The 16,318-nt window shown below is 42.1% G+C and overlaps 1 protein-coding gene across 1 annotated transcript in view; it reads right to left on the reverse strand.

Moving 5' to 3' along the window:
- Positions 1 to 16,318, reverse strand: part of grik5 (glutamate receptor, ionotropic, kainate 5) — a gene marked incomplete at its 3' end in the record, with an annotated part of 80,528 nt that overhangs the window by 21,027 nt on the left and 43,183 nt on the right. Inside the window, exons 2-6 of the mRNA XM_083918494.1 lie at positions 12,511 to 12,672; positions 10,769 to 10,933; positions 7,591 to 7,688; positions 5,845 to 6,010; positions 913 to 1,167 (exon numbers count right to left, since the gene is read on the reverse strand). Coding sequence (XP_083774620.1) covers positions 913 to 1,167; positions 5,845 to 6,010; positions 7,591 to 7,688; positions 10,769 to 10,933; positions 12,511 to 12,622 — 796 coding nt within the window. The 5' untranslated portion in view covers positions 12,623 to 12,672. The remainder of the gene's footprint in view (positions 1 to 912; positions 1,168 to 5,844; positions 6,011 to 7,590; positions 7,689 to 10,768; positions 10,934 to 12,510; positions 12,673 to 16,318) is intronic.

Genomic DNA, 16,318 nt, shown 5'->3' on the forward strand with positions numbered 1-16,318 from the left:
AAAATGGGGGAGAGTTATTGAGAAGCATAGAGCAAAAGAGACAGTTGGGGGACAAAGTAGGAGGGAATATGGGGTAAGAGATGGAGCATACGTTAATCACGCTTTTACATCATCAGGCTAACACTAGGACATTTCACTGAGGGCGGACAGCCGCCCCGATGTGCCCAGTGAAAACATCCCATACACATTCAAACTGTGACTCAGTGTAGTGGCTTTCGGCATTACAGGCCGTACTATGAATCAGAACAAGCCTGGGTAACATCTGCACCGCATCCCAGCAAAAGATGTTCTTTTGTCAAATCTTTTCTTAAGAGTGCAAGTGATTGTTGCTGGCAGACATGCATACATACTGTTCCCTATGCAGCCCTGGAGGGAAAAGGGAAGGAATGTTAATTCTGTTACAGAAACAGACACGCAGCCTATTAGAGAGTTGTTTTATCATTATACAGATGAGAAGTTCTGCACGCCTTTCATGACTGTAACCTGGATTTCCCAAATGGGTACATTAAAGCTCTAATATTGTAAAATGTGAGATTGTCTCTTGATTATAAAGCAGGTCGAGGTACTTTGCTAAATACTGCGCAAGTATGAAAATGTCCGATCCACAGAGGAATGCACACAGCCCATATTCAGAAACTGTGCCTTTAAACGAGCTGTCAGGACCTCTGTCCGTTGGGATGTCACAACTATACTGTATATACAGTAGGTAGAAAGTACTGCTACAGTGCCGTTACAGTCATTCCCCGGACGTAATGACAGTGCAGAGATGCAGAGAGACAGGCATATTCAGACATATTCAGACAGACAGTATGGGAAAAATAATGGGATCCGAAAATATGTAAAGGGTAAGAACCTGAAAATGAGAATAATATGTGACCTTTTAGGATAAAAACACAAATCCCCATGTGTTACTGTGTGTATTGATTACAACTCCATATTCCACATGTATGGGAGGCTTTGGAGGATGTATTGACGTTTGAGGACTGACCTTCTTGAGGATGAGATAGGACACAGAAGCGTTGGCGTCAATGATGATGGTGGCCACTTTGTCGTCACGGATCTCCTTCAGCAGCGGCGTAGGGTCCAGGTTGTCATCGAGCATCCTGATTGACAGCGTCTCCCGGGAGATGAGAAAGCGGCGGACCAGTTCCTCCAATCTCAGCAGGCCTGAGGCACAGCACAGACGAGCTGCATATCAATGTCTATATCAGTAGACACAACTCATATATCCAAAATGTAAGCTTTGCAGAACCTGTGAAAATCTTGATTTATCCTTGGGTGGTCATATACAGTATTTGTGTCATTTTGCAAAGAATGATTAATGGTGTGTGTAAATCCCCAGGAAATGAAACATCACTTTCATGGGGTCTTCAGTTCGTCTGCATTCACTTATTCATCTGTGACCTCCACCAAGGAGGTTTTGTATTTTGTGCTATAAACGGTTTGTTTATCGGTTAATTAGCAGAACATCTCAAAATGAACTTAACAGATTGTCTTGGAAAATGACAGGGAGCCAGGGGCCAGTTAATAACCAAACATTAATAATATTTACAAGATTAAAATGATAAACACAGCTTTAAGTGAGGTCACGTGAATGCAGGTGTGTTTTTAGGATTTGAGGAAATTCTGGGTTTAGTCTGGACCTTTGTCTAGGACTTTTTATGATAAGTGAGCTATATTTTTTGATGCTTTGTTTATGTACTTTTTATGCATGACAAAAAATCCCAGTGTGAATGAATCTTTTTTTCTATGTGAATTCAAAAATGATTGGCGGGCCACCCTGCACCCTATCGTGTTGTAAGTTAAGTATCACTGAGTTAGCGAGGGTTTTTTGACTCTAAGTGAAACTTTCAGACCAAATCCAGTCACACTGACAAAGCAAATGTTCAGATACAGGTCAGTGTCACTTGTTTTAGTTCAGAGCATGTGTATAAAATTTTTTAGGCCTCTGCATGATTGTTTAACGTTATATTTCCATTAATTTATTCTGTTTAGACGCCAAAGTCCGAACCTCCACCTGATCGGGTTTAGATAGCACAGTTAACTCTTCCGTTGCCTGTTGCCTGTTCCACTTCTCCACGTCTTCTTTCACATCAGATACATGGATCTTAATTTCTATTTATTTTTTTACCAAATTTGGTACATTAAATATTTGGATGAGCCCAAGGATTTTTATAAATATTCCCATCTTCTATATATATATATATATATATATATATATATATATATATATATAAATTAATTACCTTTAAAAATGCTGTTGCAAGAGTTTAACTACTAGACACAAAATGGCTCCTGCTCTACTTTCCTTTCAGTGTAAGTGCACTTATCAAACTACTTTAGCTGTCACAAAAGTTTTACTATTTATTAAACATTTCCTAGGTTTGACATAAATATATGCCATAACATTTACATGCACTGTGAAAAATGATTATAAGTGAACATCTACCGCCAGTGGTACCGCAAAATCTGACGACATTTGGCCTTACACCAACATGACAAAATATAATTATAACTCTGTGCTGATGAGTCGGACTCAGGTCAAATTCATTTTTGTACAAAGCCCTAATATTCCCAGCAAGGTTTTAGGTATCCTCCATAATGAGCCATCAGCCAATCAGTATGACACATTTCTAAACATTTTCTTTTAATAAAATAATAATTCTGGAGAGTTGTGCAGCCTTGGCAGAGGTATGCGCTCTGAGTGCTTTGTAATTCACTTTGTGTCTGTTGTCCCATCCATCAATGATTGTTTTCTGGGTTCTTTAAGTGGTGTATGTGTAGTGAGCAAAATAGGATGTGTTCAAAAAAATAATATCTTAAAGAGGACATATTATGAATCCACACTTTTTCAGCACCTGTGCACATACATTTGGTTATCTGGAGAGCCTGCCAACCCACAAACTGTGAAATAAGACAACTCGGTCGGTTTCTGAGGGCTGCCTAGATCAGAAAACATGAGATTCAACAGGCTCCCCTTCCTATGCCACATGCTGGCTCATGAGAGTATATCTCCCCTCGTCTGAGTATCTCCAAAAGTGTTTCAGACACGGGACGAATACAGCTATATTCAGACAGTATGTAATAAAAACCTTCAATATACTGTAAGTTTATATGTATGTAAGAATGAACCTGAAAATGAGCACATGTCCCCTTTAAAATGAAATAACAAACATTGGAGGTTTCTGCAAACCTCTGGTGCAAACATGGACAGAAATAGGAGCAGAACTGCAGGAGCATAACAACTGAAATACAGTACTTGAGACAATTCAATCTCTTCGAGCGAATTCCTCTTGAAAATGAGTATATCCAATGGCAGTCAAGACTCACTTGACATTGCGTATGGAATGAGCCTTTACTCGAAAGTCTACCCTGATGCTTTCTAATTGTAATTCCATCGTAAAGCACCCCAAGCTATGTAAATAAATGGTGGGGCAGGCATCTGGAGGATGGCGGGGAGGGGAAGGGGGGAGTTAGGGAGAGGTAGCATGCAGAGCCCTTCAGCAGGAGAAAGCCTCTGTAAGCAGTGGGGTAATCACTGAACCAGGCCAAAACTTTAATTAGTTTGAGGAAGGAGGGGAAAAAATCGATGCACTTTACAGCTTCCTCTCCTCTCCTCTCCTCCTCTTTCTCTCTCTCTTCTTTCACATATTCTCTCTCTCTCACACATAAGCACTAACCTCTCTATCTCTCTCGTCTTAGCCCTATGCTCTAGTTACCTCTCTCTGTCTTTATCCATCTTGCTCTTACGCTGCCACCATCTCCTCCTTCTTGTTCTCAGTCTCTCCCTCTCGCTGTCTTTAACCTCATCCATCTCATGAAAACTGCATAATGGAATTAGGCTCAGATAGTGAGTTGTGACCCAGGCAAAGCGAGGGAACGATACGTCGGAAATGACCCAAAATCTCTGACTAGCTCTCATCTAATAACATATCTGCACTGATTCCACAGGCAAATTCACATGCTGTTGCACAAATGACCAGTTTCTAAATACGTTACTCAATTAAGATGCACGCAGGGACGGTGTCACTGAAATGTGTGACTTCACACGTTACTCGCCTCACTGACAAAAAAGAGAGAATGTCTACTTCACATGAACACACCACTGTACACCGGGGTAAACAAGATGAATAAAACAAGTTGGCTAGTGGTAAACATTGTCTGATGTTGAACCTCTGCAGCACCACAGCAGAGCTGCACACACAATCACACCAGTTTCCCAAAACCCCACTCAAACATGTACAGACGTATAGTGCACTCAGGGGCGGCAACGCACACACACACCCCCACACACACACACACACACACACACACACACAAAATGAACACAGCAAACTACATCATAACACACGCACCGTGCCCCACACACCCACACAGTCGTTCAGAGTGTGGAACAAGTCTGTTGAGTGGCAGTTAGCACCTATTCTGCAGCCATGGCAACCAGCTCCATGGCGATAGATAGCGCAGCCAAGTGGGTCAGAGTCTGTGAGTGTGATAACCTTGTAAAAATCACCTTCAAGCCAAATATATTACAGACACCCACCCTTTGGTCTCTCTATCGGTAAAAAGCTGCATCTTTTGACCCGATCGGTAAACGATGATGCTATCTGTTGCCTCTAATTCTTCTGACAGGAGAAGCTTGGAGAAAGAAAAGGTTCCTATCGACACATTAAACTGATGATCCAAAAAAAAGATGTTTGATGCCATTTCATAGCTCTTTTAGTGCAATGAAATGGCAAGTCCACTAGGAATTCAGCTTACTTTGAGAAGGCTGGATAACTGCGGTGGAGATAATGAAAGCATCTCAATGACTGAATCAATTTTTCACAATGTCACAGTTTGTCAAAATCTACTGTTTTCACAATGCCATGAGAAGCATTTAGAGACTTCAATGGTCCCGCTTATTCTTTATGTGATTGCCCTTCAGTTCTTGTGCGGTTCTACTTGGCTGGTGTGAGCAGTCAACAGCTGCACAACAACAACTCATCTCAGCTCAGTCTCACTCAGGGCTGAACAGAACGTGAGGCAACCGTTCAGTGGAAAACGAGGATGTTGCTACCTCCTCCAGCACATACTGTATTATGTCATGTATTCGCAAGGCTTTATGTGAATACTACAGCCACCATCCGACCAAGTTCTTTAATTCCTGCGACTCTCGATGGGGCAGTGCATAATAAATCAATAACACACTCTTTCAGAATGAAAATAAAGAGGGCTAGCGACTAAGCCCTGAATCCCCTGTGATGTTAAAGCTCTCTGAGTGCCTGGCAAGTTAAATCAGATGTCCCCTAAGTTCTTCCAATACTGGAAAGGATTTCAAACACGAATATTTATTAAATTGGTTTGGCCTAAAACCCTCTGCATAGACCGTGGGGCGAGACCGTCAGTAAAAGTAAAATAAAATAAAAATGGAAAGCTGCAGCAGGAGCCATGTTCTGAGCTCTGACAACAGACAGAACTTTATGACCAGACCGTCAAAATGAGTGTCCAGCAGTGCAAATACTCATACTCGCCCAAACAGTGTGAATGTGCCAACACTCCCACAGAGGCATTGGCACGCATGCGCACACACACACACACACACACACACACACACACACACACACACACACACACACACACACACACACACACACACACACACACACACACACACACACACACACACACACACACACACACACACACACACACACACACACACACACACACACACAATATACACATATATTTGATGAATAAGCTTGCAAGAACACAACTGATGCACATACACCCGGCGCACACAGCCATGCATTCGCACATTATGTACTGCATAACTATAAAATAGGCTTCATGTGTACTCACACTCAGCCTTGGCGCAGACCAGGCTGGCTGAAGGGTAACTAAACGAGCGCAAGATGGCTCCTATGGCCAGGCTCAAGTCCTCGTTGCTAGGGTACAGAGTGACAGATGCAAAGCGCAGGTACGGCAATCGGGGAGTTTCCTCCGGACCGATCTTTACATGAGGGATCTGACAGAAGGAGAGAGGAGAGGAGAGGACGGGGAAGAAGAGGAGAGAGAAACATTAAGGAAGACAAATGTGTCATTTGCCCTCTAAACAAACACAGCAGGAAAAAAAAACTGTAAATAAGGGAAATCTATTAGAGAAGCTAGAGGGTGAAAAGAGAGATAAGAAAGATGGCAGAGAACAGAAAGAAGAAAAAACAGCCTGAAGAAGCAGATGATGGTTAATTAACCCCTTAACGATCCGCTGGCTCGCCGGCTGGCCCAGCCGATATACTGTCTTTTGGAGGCTGAAGTGGGCTCAGTTTTAAGCAAACCCATTGGTACCAACCATGACAGGCGAGCTTGTCAGTAGTGGGGCTAAAGACCGCTCCAAAAGGGAAAAATCCCATTTAAAGGGAGTCCCTTGATTTCTGACTCAAAATATCTGAATGAAATAGGTTCTATGGGTCTTCCCTTTACAGACATGCCCACTTTATGATAATCCAGGCAATTTGGGACAGAAAACATGCAGTTTATTTCAAGCAGTAAAGTGTGATATTATCTCCTATTCTAAATTGTGTATTTGAACATTTCTGCATACTGGGGGTCCGTAAAACAGTCTTGGAATTTTATAAACTGGGTCTAACTGGAAGGCCGAGACTCTTGCGTATTCAATGAGCCGAATTGTAGTCATGTGATGATCATGTCACGTAGAAGCTATTTCAATGTAATGTGACAATTTTTAAAAACTTGACCCCACTGTGTTAAATGAGCTGTTGTGCCCTCTTAGATAATCAGCCTCATGAAACTTTACAACCCCAAATTAGAGACCTGGGCATTCGTTTCTTAGGTTTATTGACCATTCAGCTGTTAAACCGTGGAGTAACACCCGTTTAAAATCAATTTCCAGGCCCAAGCTGGTCCAAGCCTCGTATCTCAATTATGCCGCAGTGCTGCGTTCCCTGTCATTTGCACAGATCTGAGAAAAAAACTAAAAATGTTGTCACTGGCATTTTACCGCTTCCTATCGATGAAAAAGGTCTCACTGAAGAAAGAAGTGATAGGAATGTTCACCAGTTCGGCCGTTGTGGTCTGGTTTGTTCGACGGAGCGTTTGGACCTGGAAATCATATTTCGCTTAAGTGCTTGCCATCCAATCACTAAGAAATTCAATTCTTGCATAGATCAAAAGCATATATATATATATATATAAATATATATAATTCTCGAGTGGTAAAAAAGGGATCAAGATAAGATAATCCTTTATTAGTCCCACAGCAACGTATGAAACATAATTTTCTTTCATCACAATGTTCAAAGCCCTTATACAATTTCACACTTGGTTTAAATGAATAGATTAATTCATTTTTATTTCTGTTTGTGACTAGCACTTGACACAGTGCTGAGCTGCCACTCAGATTAATCTTGGCATCTACTGTTGACCTTTTAGCTCCCCCTGAACATCAAGCCCCCCCCCCCAAAAGAGGCTAAAGTAGAAGAAGTTCAATGGGCAAGGACAGGAGGGGTAGGACGTCAGAGAGGAAGAGGGACTAGATGTTTGTATGCACACACAGAGACACACATATTTGGACATAATTACACGCACCTCTTTTTCTCCACATATGTGACTGACAGTAGAGCCAGAGGCGGGGCTGGAGGCAGGACCTATCACAGAGACGACGCCTTTGGGTAGAATCTGACACACTGAAAGGGAAAAGTGAAAATAAACAGTAAATATGCAGACACATACCTTTCCTTCTGCTTCATTTTGCTCCATTTGACAGCACAGAGTTGGCACACAGATACAATGGGGCTGCAGTCAGGGGAGAGTGTGCAAATGTAAAACGAAGAACAAACTCAGAGGACGCTTCTGTTGTAGCAACATGATGTGTCTCGTTTATAATCAGATTTATTTTGAGATAAATACTCCACGGACCACAGCAGGGCAGGCCAGGGGGTGCCTGCTGCTATTATTCACTTGTTTAGACAGTCGCTGATATTTTGCTGTGATTATATGTTTGGGAACAATACTAACAGATTGGTAGTTGCCTTCAATTAACAAATGCCAGTTTGCATGATTCTCGTTTTGCAGGGAGAGATTAAGGTGGGAGAAACTGTTATAGACATTTGACTATGATAATAAGTTCTTTGCCCCGGAATGGTTCAAGTAAACACTATCTCTATGATTCAGTCTAAAGTCTGATCACGTAGATTTTACTGTTTTCTTGTAAGATGACCTGGAGTGTTTTGAAAGGTGCCTATAAATAAAATGCATTACTATTATTATTCATTCATTCATCTTCAACCGCTTATCCCGGGGTCGGGGTCGCTCGAGCAGATCCCAGCTGACATCGGGCGTGAGGCGGGGTACACCCTGGACAGGACGTCAGTCTATCGCAGGGCACATAGAGACGAACAGAGACAGACAACCATTCACACCTACGGGCAATTTTGTAGTCATCAATTGACCTAACACGTGCATGTCTATGGATTGTGGGAGGAAACCGGAGTACCCGGAGAAAACCCACGCAGACATGGGGAGAACATGCAAACTCCACACAGAAAGGCCCAGGCCGGGTTGCGAAACCTGGAACCTTCTCGCTGTGAGGCGACAGTGCTAACCACTACACCACCGTGTAGCCCACTATTATTATTATTAATATTAAAACCAACAACTGATAATAGAAGACTCTATATCCATATATCCAGGCGTATGCAAGACGTTAAACCGATACATTTTTGCGATACATAAGGTCAACAAAGAAAAACATTTATTTATCCCATTTTTTAAATTCTAGGTAGTTACCATGTCGACCTCTCTATTTTGTTTCTTGAGTTTTCTGTTTCTCAGTGACACTTGTTATTTCCCACCTTTTGTCCCATTTACCAAAATCAGGGATAGGTTGACTTCCAATCCATGAGGAAGTGCCAAAAGGGTTGAGAAACCAATCATGTGTTTATTTCTTAAAGTTTGATCTTCATCACCCATCCAGACATTACAGCAGGTGGAATATTTAGAGTAAAGGACTCTGATAAGACTTTGAATATTGTATCCCAGTAATTTGTCTGTTGTAGATATACCATCAGGCCCCATTTTTAATCAAAGAACACATAAGACTGTGTTGAACAGCTACATGAATGATTAAAAGAAAGGAACAGCAGGACAGGTTCTGTTCATCATCTGTCTTATACTTGACTAATTGACCCGCCTGCAGTCTGTGCTACTGATCAATACGCTAATTCACTTTCTTTCATGTGAAAACTTTCTTGCCATGAGTTAGATGAAAAGACAGATGTTTCATGTCTGTAGGATAAACGTGAAGCTAAGCTAACTGGCTGCAGTCTATAGTTTTGTATTTAGCCAACGGATATGAGAGTGGTCTAATTAAACTTCCATTTTTTATTCTCTACTATTAGCACTTATCCATAACAGTCAGAATTTAACCATTTACTTAGGAGCTTCATCTTTTAGCAAACAGAAATACCAACCTGTTGTTTTTGTACAGTATCTTTTGGAGGTGCAGTGAGTTCATCTGTATTGATATCTACCCACATGAAAGATGCTCTCACAGATACAGCAGGACACAGATTCAACTATCACTAGATAGTCATAAAGCTCTTTTCTTGCTGGTATATTTGTTTGGTATTTTAATTCATCCCAATTAGTCCTCCTCAGTCCCTGCCACTGTGTGTGTGTGTGTGCCTGTATATGGGAGAGTGCATGCCCACACTGTGCACATGTGTGAATGTGCATGTGCGTCTGCAGAAGGGGATTTGTGTGCATGCATTTGGGATTGGGTGTGTGTTTGTGTGCGTGTGTGTGTGTGTGTGTGTGTGTGCGTGTGTGTGTGTGTGTGTGTGTGTGTGTGTGTGTGTGTGTGTGTGTGTGTGTGTGTGTGTGTGTGTGTGTGTGTGTGTGTGTGTTTGTGTGTGAGCGTGCCTCAGACAGCTGTAGCTGTAAGATGATGAGCTCTCTGTTCCAGAGACCGAAAATCGCTGCGAGCGAACAAGCCTGTCAGAGTCTCCTGCCCATCGGTCAAGGACACACACACAAACACATCAGACACACACAACTCAAGCATGCACATATATACACAATCCTTCTCAAGCACACACAGACATTTTGCCAGTAGCTTGTGGCAGGGTCAGCGACCTATTAGAATAGGAGCAGGGAGTCTCTTGTCTCCTTGGCGACTGGATTCAACAATGCTGCTTCTGTCTTTACAGACTCCATGCATTCTGTTTTAACTCCGTATATCAATACAAATTTCATGAAGCGGCCTCTGCACTGTTGCTCTCTGCTGGACTGCACTGCCGATCTGTATTTGATGATTTGTTGTTGTTGTGGCCTGCACAGTAGGCAGTGCCAGCTGTTACTGGAGGGCATTGGTCCACTGTTTTTAATGAGACAGGCTTACTGGCCCATTACTGGTCTCCAATAACATGTAAACTAATTAACACAAGCCCTTACTGATTCCTAATCACATGAAAGTGGTGATGTTTTATCTCTCTAGTCATTTTGGCAGCATTATTATTTTTGAAAAATATCAGCACCCTTTTCAAATGGAATTATTCACTACTGTTCTCTTCTACTCTATACTGGTCACTGTTAATATTAATATTTCACACGACTAATAATATCTACTGGTATTTTTAGTGGTCACTTTCTTTAATTAGACACTATCTCCTGCTGGACTATAATAGATTAAGCAGGTCTTTATCACTGTGATGGGTTGGGTGAATCTGCTCTACTGATTTCTTTTGCATTCATTGGCTCCACTCACTTGTGTCAGTAGTGTCGTACTGGGAGTCTTTCTGCAGCTCGTATATGTCCACCTCCACTCGGGCTCGGGCCGGACCCTCCATCACGCTGTTGATGTTCTCCCTGGCCAGTGCAAGCGCCAACCGCTCTCCGCGTCCACACACGGACTGGTCGTCCAGGATTGCGGCTAGAGAGGTAGAGAGGGAAGGAGAGATTGGTGAAGGTCTTCTCGTCTAACTCTCAGAAAGCAAAAGTATATTTAAAAAAATATATCTTTAGTTCTTACAGTTGTGACTAAGTTGCTGTAAAGCTCAAGTCCTTTAGTCTATGATATGTTTACATTATTTTATCTAGCCTCTGTGTACATGAATTGTTTTGTTCTGACAAAAATCTTTAGCGCTTACAGAAGAATGCTCTTGTTACTATGCAGGTATTCTTACAGCTACATCCACGGATGTCCAAGACATCGAAGAGTACAGTTGAAGGTGTTAGACGGCTCTCTCTGCTCCTGATGGAGGCTTTTCTTGAGTAACTACTCTTTATTCTAACAGCTACAGCTGCAGCTGCATACATTCAGTAAGTGGAGGAAAGTATATACTGTATGTCCATTCATTTAAATACTCTACTTACACCTGGGGTGGTCAGGATATTTTTGGAGTTGTTTGGCATAACATCCATTATAACAATAATAAAATCGTCATACTGTATTGTAATTTAAGTGTTCCAGGAAAAAAAACTGATTACCGCACCTCCTCTTGGTTCTGTTTTCAGGCTTTAGAAAATCTAGCCCGCCACGGGAGACTTTTGCCTATCACAGGTCATTTCCGAGAAAATGAGTGTTCCTATTGGCTAATGACGGAGAGACTTTTATAATGAAAGGACAAATATAATTCTACTATGATTGTATCTGTCAATCACTCTGCATTGGGAAATACTTCACTATAAGGAAAGTTTGGACAACAATAGGTATTCACTGGAGATCAAAACTAGAGAACAAATGATTTATGCTTTATTCTGAAATATTGTCTTTTATTGTGCAGAATTTGATTTAACATCCACTGCGGCTACACCACTGCTGTAGTAGCATGCTTTTTAAAAAACCAAGGCACTTCAACCAAAAACTTTATTTTGTGAAAGAAACGGGGAGCAAAATTAGAGAACAGTAACTGTTGTGTCAGAAGAGAAGATTTAAACATGTAAACAAAAATGAATAGGAAGTTTAGAGGCCCTTTTTTTTAAATGACTTCAGCACATCTGCGCCCAAACAACATCACTAGCTTCTCACACTACTCTGGTTTGATCTTGGTTCATTCTTCTTGTAGTCTCTCCCACAATTCGGTAACTGTGGTGGGTTTCTAAGACATTACATTGTTAGCGAGGATTTTCCAGAGATTCTCTATGGGGTTTAGATCTGGCCTCTGAATGAAAACCTCCAATCATTCGGCTTAAACCCCTAAAACAATTTCCTTCTTGTTGCTTCACCAGATGGTACAACAATAATAATCATAACAATGATGATCATGTCCTTGAGGTCAACATACATAACAGGATTAATTATCACACTGTCATGCTCAGCAGAGTCCAGCCCTCCAGCAATGATCCAGTGGATGGTTGATTATCATTTGTTCTCTAATTTTGATATCCAGTGTATAATCGGTGCTAATTTTGCCCACTTTGAGGCAACACAGCAGGCTAAAAACAAAAGTATGTGGCGAAACATCTGAACCAAGTGTAGTAAGGATGGAAGGATGGCTGGCCACTCACCCATTCGGACTGAGGAGAGCAAAGGGGCCTGGCTGAGGGTGCGTGGCGGCATGGTGACTAGCAGGAAGAAGAGGAAGTGTATTGACAGCAGCAGTGCTGGCAGAGCCGGCATCTTCTACTGCTCCTCATGGAGAACGGTCTGCTGGCTGCCTGTACCGCCACCTGCAGGATAGGAGGACACATTGCACGTTACTGGACACAAGAATTCTCCTGGCACAAGATGTCTCTCTTTAAACTGTCATCCTGTTGCCTATCTTCAGTTTGCTCTGTCACATTTCCATATAGCGGGAGCACCTGTAAATTGACAGCACATACAATAGAATTGACAATAAAGATGTTCACTGTCACATCACAGAGGCGGCCCAGTCCCATGAACAATGCCTGTCTTATAACAAAATACAGTACACACATCTTTATTCATGTCTCCCGTGGAGAGTATGCCACTTACAAGTGACAGGACTCAGCCTTCAAGAGATCTCCAGGGGGTTTCGAAGATGACATTACAACAGCTGGCAAACACATGGCCACTCACACATTCACTCATACACATCTACACTGTACACACATACGTACATATAAACTGCAGGCATACAAACAAGATACACAGCCACATACAAGAAAGACTTAAAGAGACTCACAAGTACAACGACAACTGCCTTGAACACCCACACACGACTGAACCCCCTTACACGTTTCATAACCTACCCCCAACTTCAAACAGACACAAAAGAGCACGCGAAGAGAGCTCAGCTAAGCAGCCCTCTTCTGGAGTGACAAGGCCTTGCTCTGACTGACGGGTTGACAAGACAGTGTGAAAGGATGGAGAGATGAAGGTGGGGATGAAGACGGAGGAGAGGAGAAGGAGCGTACTGTTACAGACAGACAGTCATACAGGCAGACAGGCAGGCATGGAGGCTCCGGGAGTTATGGGTTATACCAGTCTGAGCCATAGACAGGTCTGACAGACAGCTGAGAGAGTGAGTTCATGACCTTCAATTGACCCTTGCAGCTTTAAACACAGGGGTGCTGCAGCAATAGAAGGCTGACCTCTGACCCTAACAAGTACATGGGGGGTGGTGGGGTGGTGGAAATGAGTAGATGTTGTGTGTTTGCGCATATGCTCGTGTGTACATCAAAGAGGCAGATGATGCGGATTGTCGGTCACTGTGTTGAAAGAAATCTCCCTTCTTTTTTTCTTCACAGCCTTTTTTCGCTTTGGGATCTTTCATTTTGTCTTTTTTTTTCCCCCTGCTCACCTTTCCAAGACTTGTTTAGCTTTGATGTTTAAAGCACATAAAAAAAAATCTTTGCTTTTGAATCCCTCTTCACGTCCCATAAACCAGCCACACTTCCCCCTCTTTCTCCTTTTTCTCTTTGCTCTCTGTGCAATTACTGACCTCCCTTTCTTCCTGTCTAACTATACGTGTCTCTCTCTCCCGGGTTTGCTGTGTCAAACGTGTGCGTGAATATGTTTGTAATACTAATAGCATGCACCATACTGTGCAGATGGCTGCGTTGCTCTCATTATGGTTACCGCAGCTCAAAGTGAGCAGAGGCAGGGCTTACGCGAGACCATCTGTATGTGAGACAACATAACTGGCACACAGTGGGAGTATTTGTTTCTCATTCTTTTCAATAAATCATTCTTTTTCTCAAACACCGTTATGTTACATTAAAGGTGAAAATAAATAAACAATTATTTTGTCTATGCTGTTGTAATACTTGTTTGCATGAGTATAATGGTGTACAATAAACAAAGACAGTTATGCAACAGCTGATTATAATGAGAATATCAATACGGCACATTACTCTCACACATGTGCAGTCTGATGCTACTGTGTTCTGTTCGCTCCCCAAACACGCACACACCAGCGGCCTCTTTCTTAATTTACTCTTCCACAAAGTGTGCGCATGTATGGGTATGTGCAAGTGTGATGGCGTATTGATCGAGCCCAGCTAAAGTGGCGGACCTTCAGATGCAGTCGATCAAAACAGCGGGGAACCTATCATGGGAGCGCTGCATTTCACCGGAGCCATCTGATTGGCTATTACCAAGAAGCAGATTGCAATGATGACGAAAAAGATCTTAAATGAGGATACGCCTTCATCAATGATGGGATGGAACCGGTGCTATTTCATTGTTATTGAGAGCTATTGACAGCATTAGACAGAGAAGATTACAACATCTATACTCCAAGGAGAAGAAGAAGAAGGGGTGGGAGGGGGGAGATGGAAAGCTGTGATAGAAGCGAGGAGAATGAAAGAAAAAAGAAGCGAAGGGAATAGGGCCGGGGACTATGGGGGAATATGAGAACAAAATTGAATGCAGAGAGAAGAGATTGGAAAGTGTTTCTGCAGAAACAGAGACGCAGAGCAGGATAGAGTTAGAAAGACAGAGGAGCAGTGGTGGAGAGTAACAAAGTGCTGTCCGTACACTCACTACATTTCAGAGGGAAATCTTGTAGTTTTTTTCTCCAGCAACATTTATTTGACAGCTAGTTACACTGCAGACATAAGAATACACTAAAAAAACACATGTTCAACTTCTAAAAACCTCACCAAGACACCAGTGTTTTTAATGTTTGTGTCCAGCCTGCATGTGTGTGTGTGTGTGTGTGTGTGTGTGTGTATCACTATGCTGCTGCCTGTCTTGGCCAGGATGCTCTTGTAAAAGAGATTTTTAATCTCAATGAGTCTTTTCCTGGTTAAATAAGAAATAAAAAGACCCGACAATAAAAGATTGTTTATAGATTACAGTAATTCATCAGTGACCAATATGAATACTAAAATGTTTTACATTGGGGAGATTCTGTACTGCCGCGCTGCAGCATCATTACTTCAGCAGCTTAACGCTGTTTATCACAGTGTGTTATGTTTTATCACTAATGACACATTTCGTAGACTAATTTGGATGGACTTCCTTACTGGCAAGAAGAAATAATCATCTCATGATATTAATTTATAAAGCTCTACTGCTACAGCTTCCAAATTACCTCACATCTTTTCTCTCTTCCGCAACTTAAAGTCTTCTTGTCACTACATTAGTTTCTAAATGTCTGGTGGGAAGGCTGAGTTCTTTTAGTTTTATTGGGATGTCTTTGTGATTTCTTTATAAATCTTTTTGTGTGTGGTTTAACAAAGAACAAAATTATTAAAATTAAATTGTATTTCTCAACAGTAGTATCGCGCAATAAGATAAGTAAATAAATCAGATATTAAATAATCACTCAAAAGATGGTCACAACATAACTGCAATAAAAATATAAATAAACTAGAGACTGCCTTGTGATGGGATCCCACTCGCTGCCCCTTCGCTCCCCCTACAAAAACTACATATTATGTACTGTAGCTGGAACAGTGTCAGGATCCCTGTCCTGTCAGGCCTCTCCCTCTTCCCTTTGTGTTTGTCTGTCAAAGCTGGTAGGCGTGGTTCCTCCCAGCTGTGGCTCATCATCTCATCAGCATCGGATGGATAAAAAGCCGAATGGGGCCCACATTCGGCGCAAGACCGTTTTCACATTTACGTGGTAGCGTGTCTCTCTTGTTTGGCTCCCATTTTCCTATGCTCATGTACTCTATCCATTTAGCGCTGTTCATTGTTAATTGTTTCTTTTGTTTTAGTTTCCCGAGTTCTTGTTCGTCCACCACCCGTTCCTGTTTGTCTCCTGATACCTGCGTTTGTCCTTCATCGTCCACACCCAGACCCCGTACCTGTTTTCCTCGTTCCCTGGACACTGTTTGTTATTTGTTTTCCTATTAAATATTCGGTGTCTGTGTCTGCATTTGGGTCCCGCTCCCCCGAGTTATT

This window comes from Echiichthys vipera, assembly GCF_963691815.1.
Source record: "Echiichthys vipera genome assembly, chromosome: 8".
NCBI classification, from domain to species: domain Eukaryota; kingdom Metazoa; phylum Chordata; class Actinopteri; order Perciformes; family Trachinidae; genus Echiichthys; species Echiichthys vipera.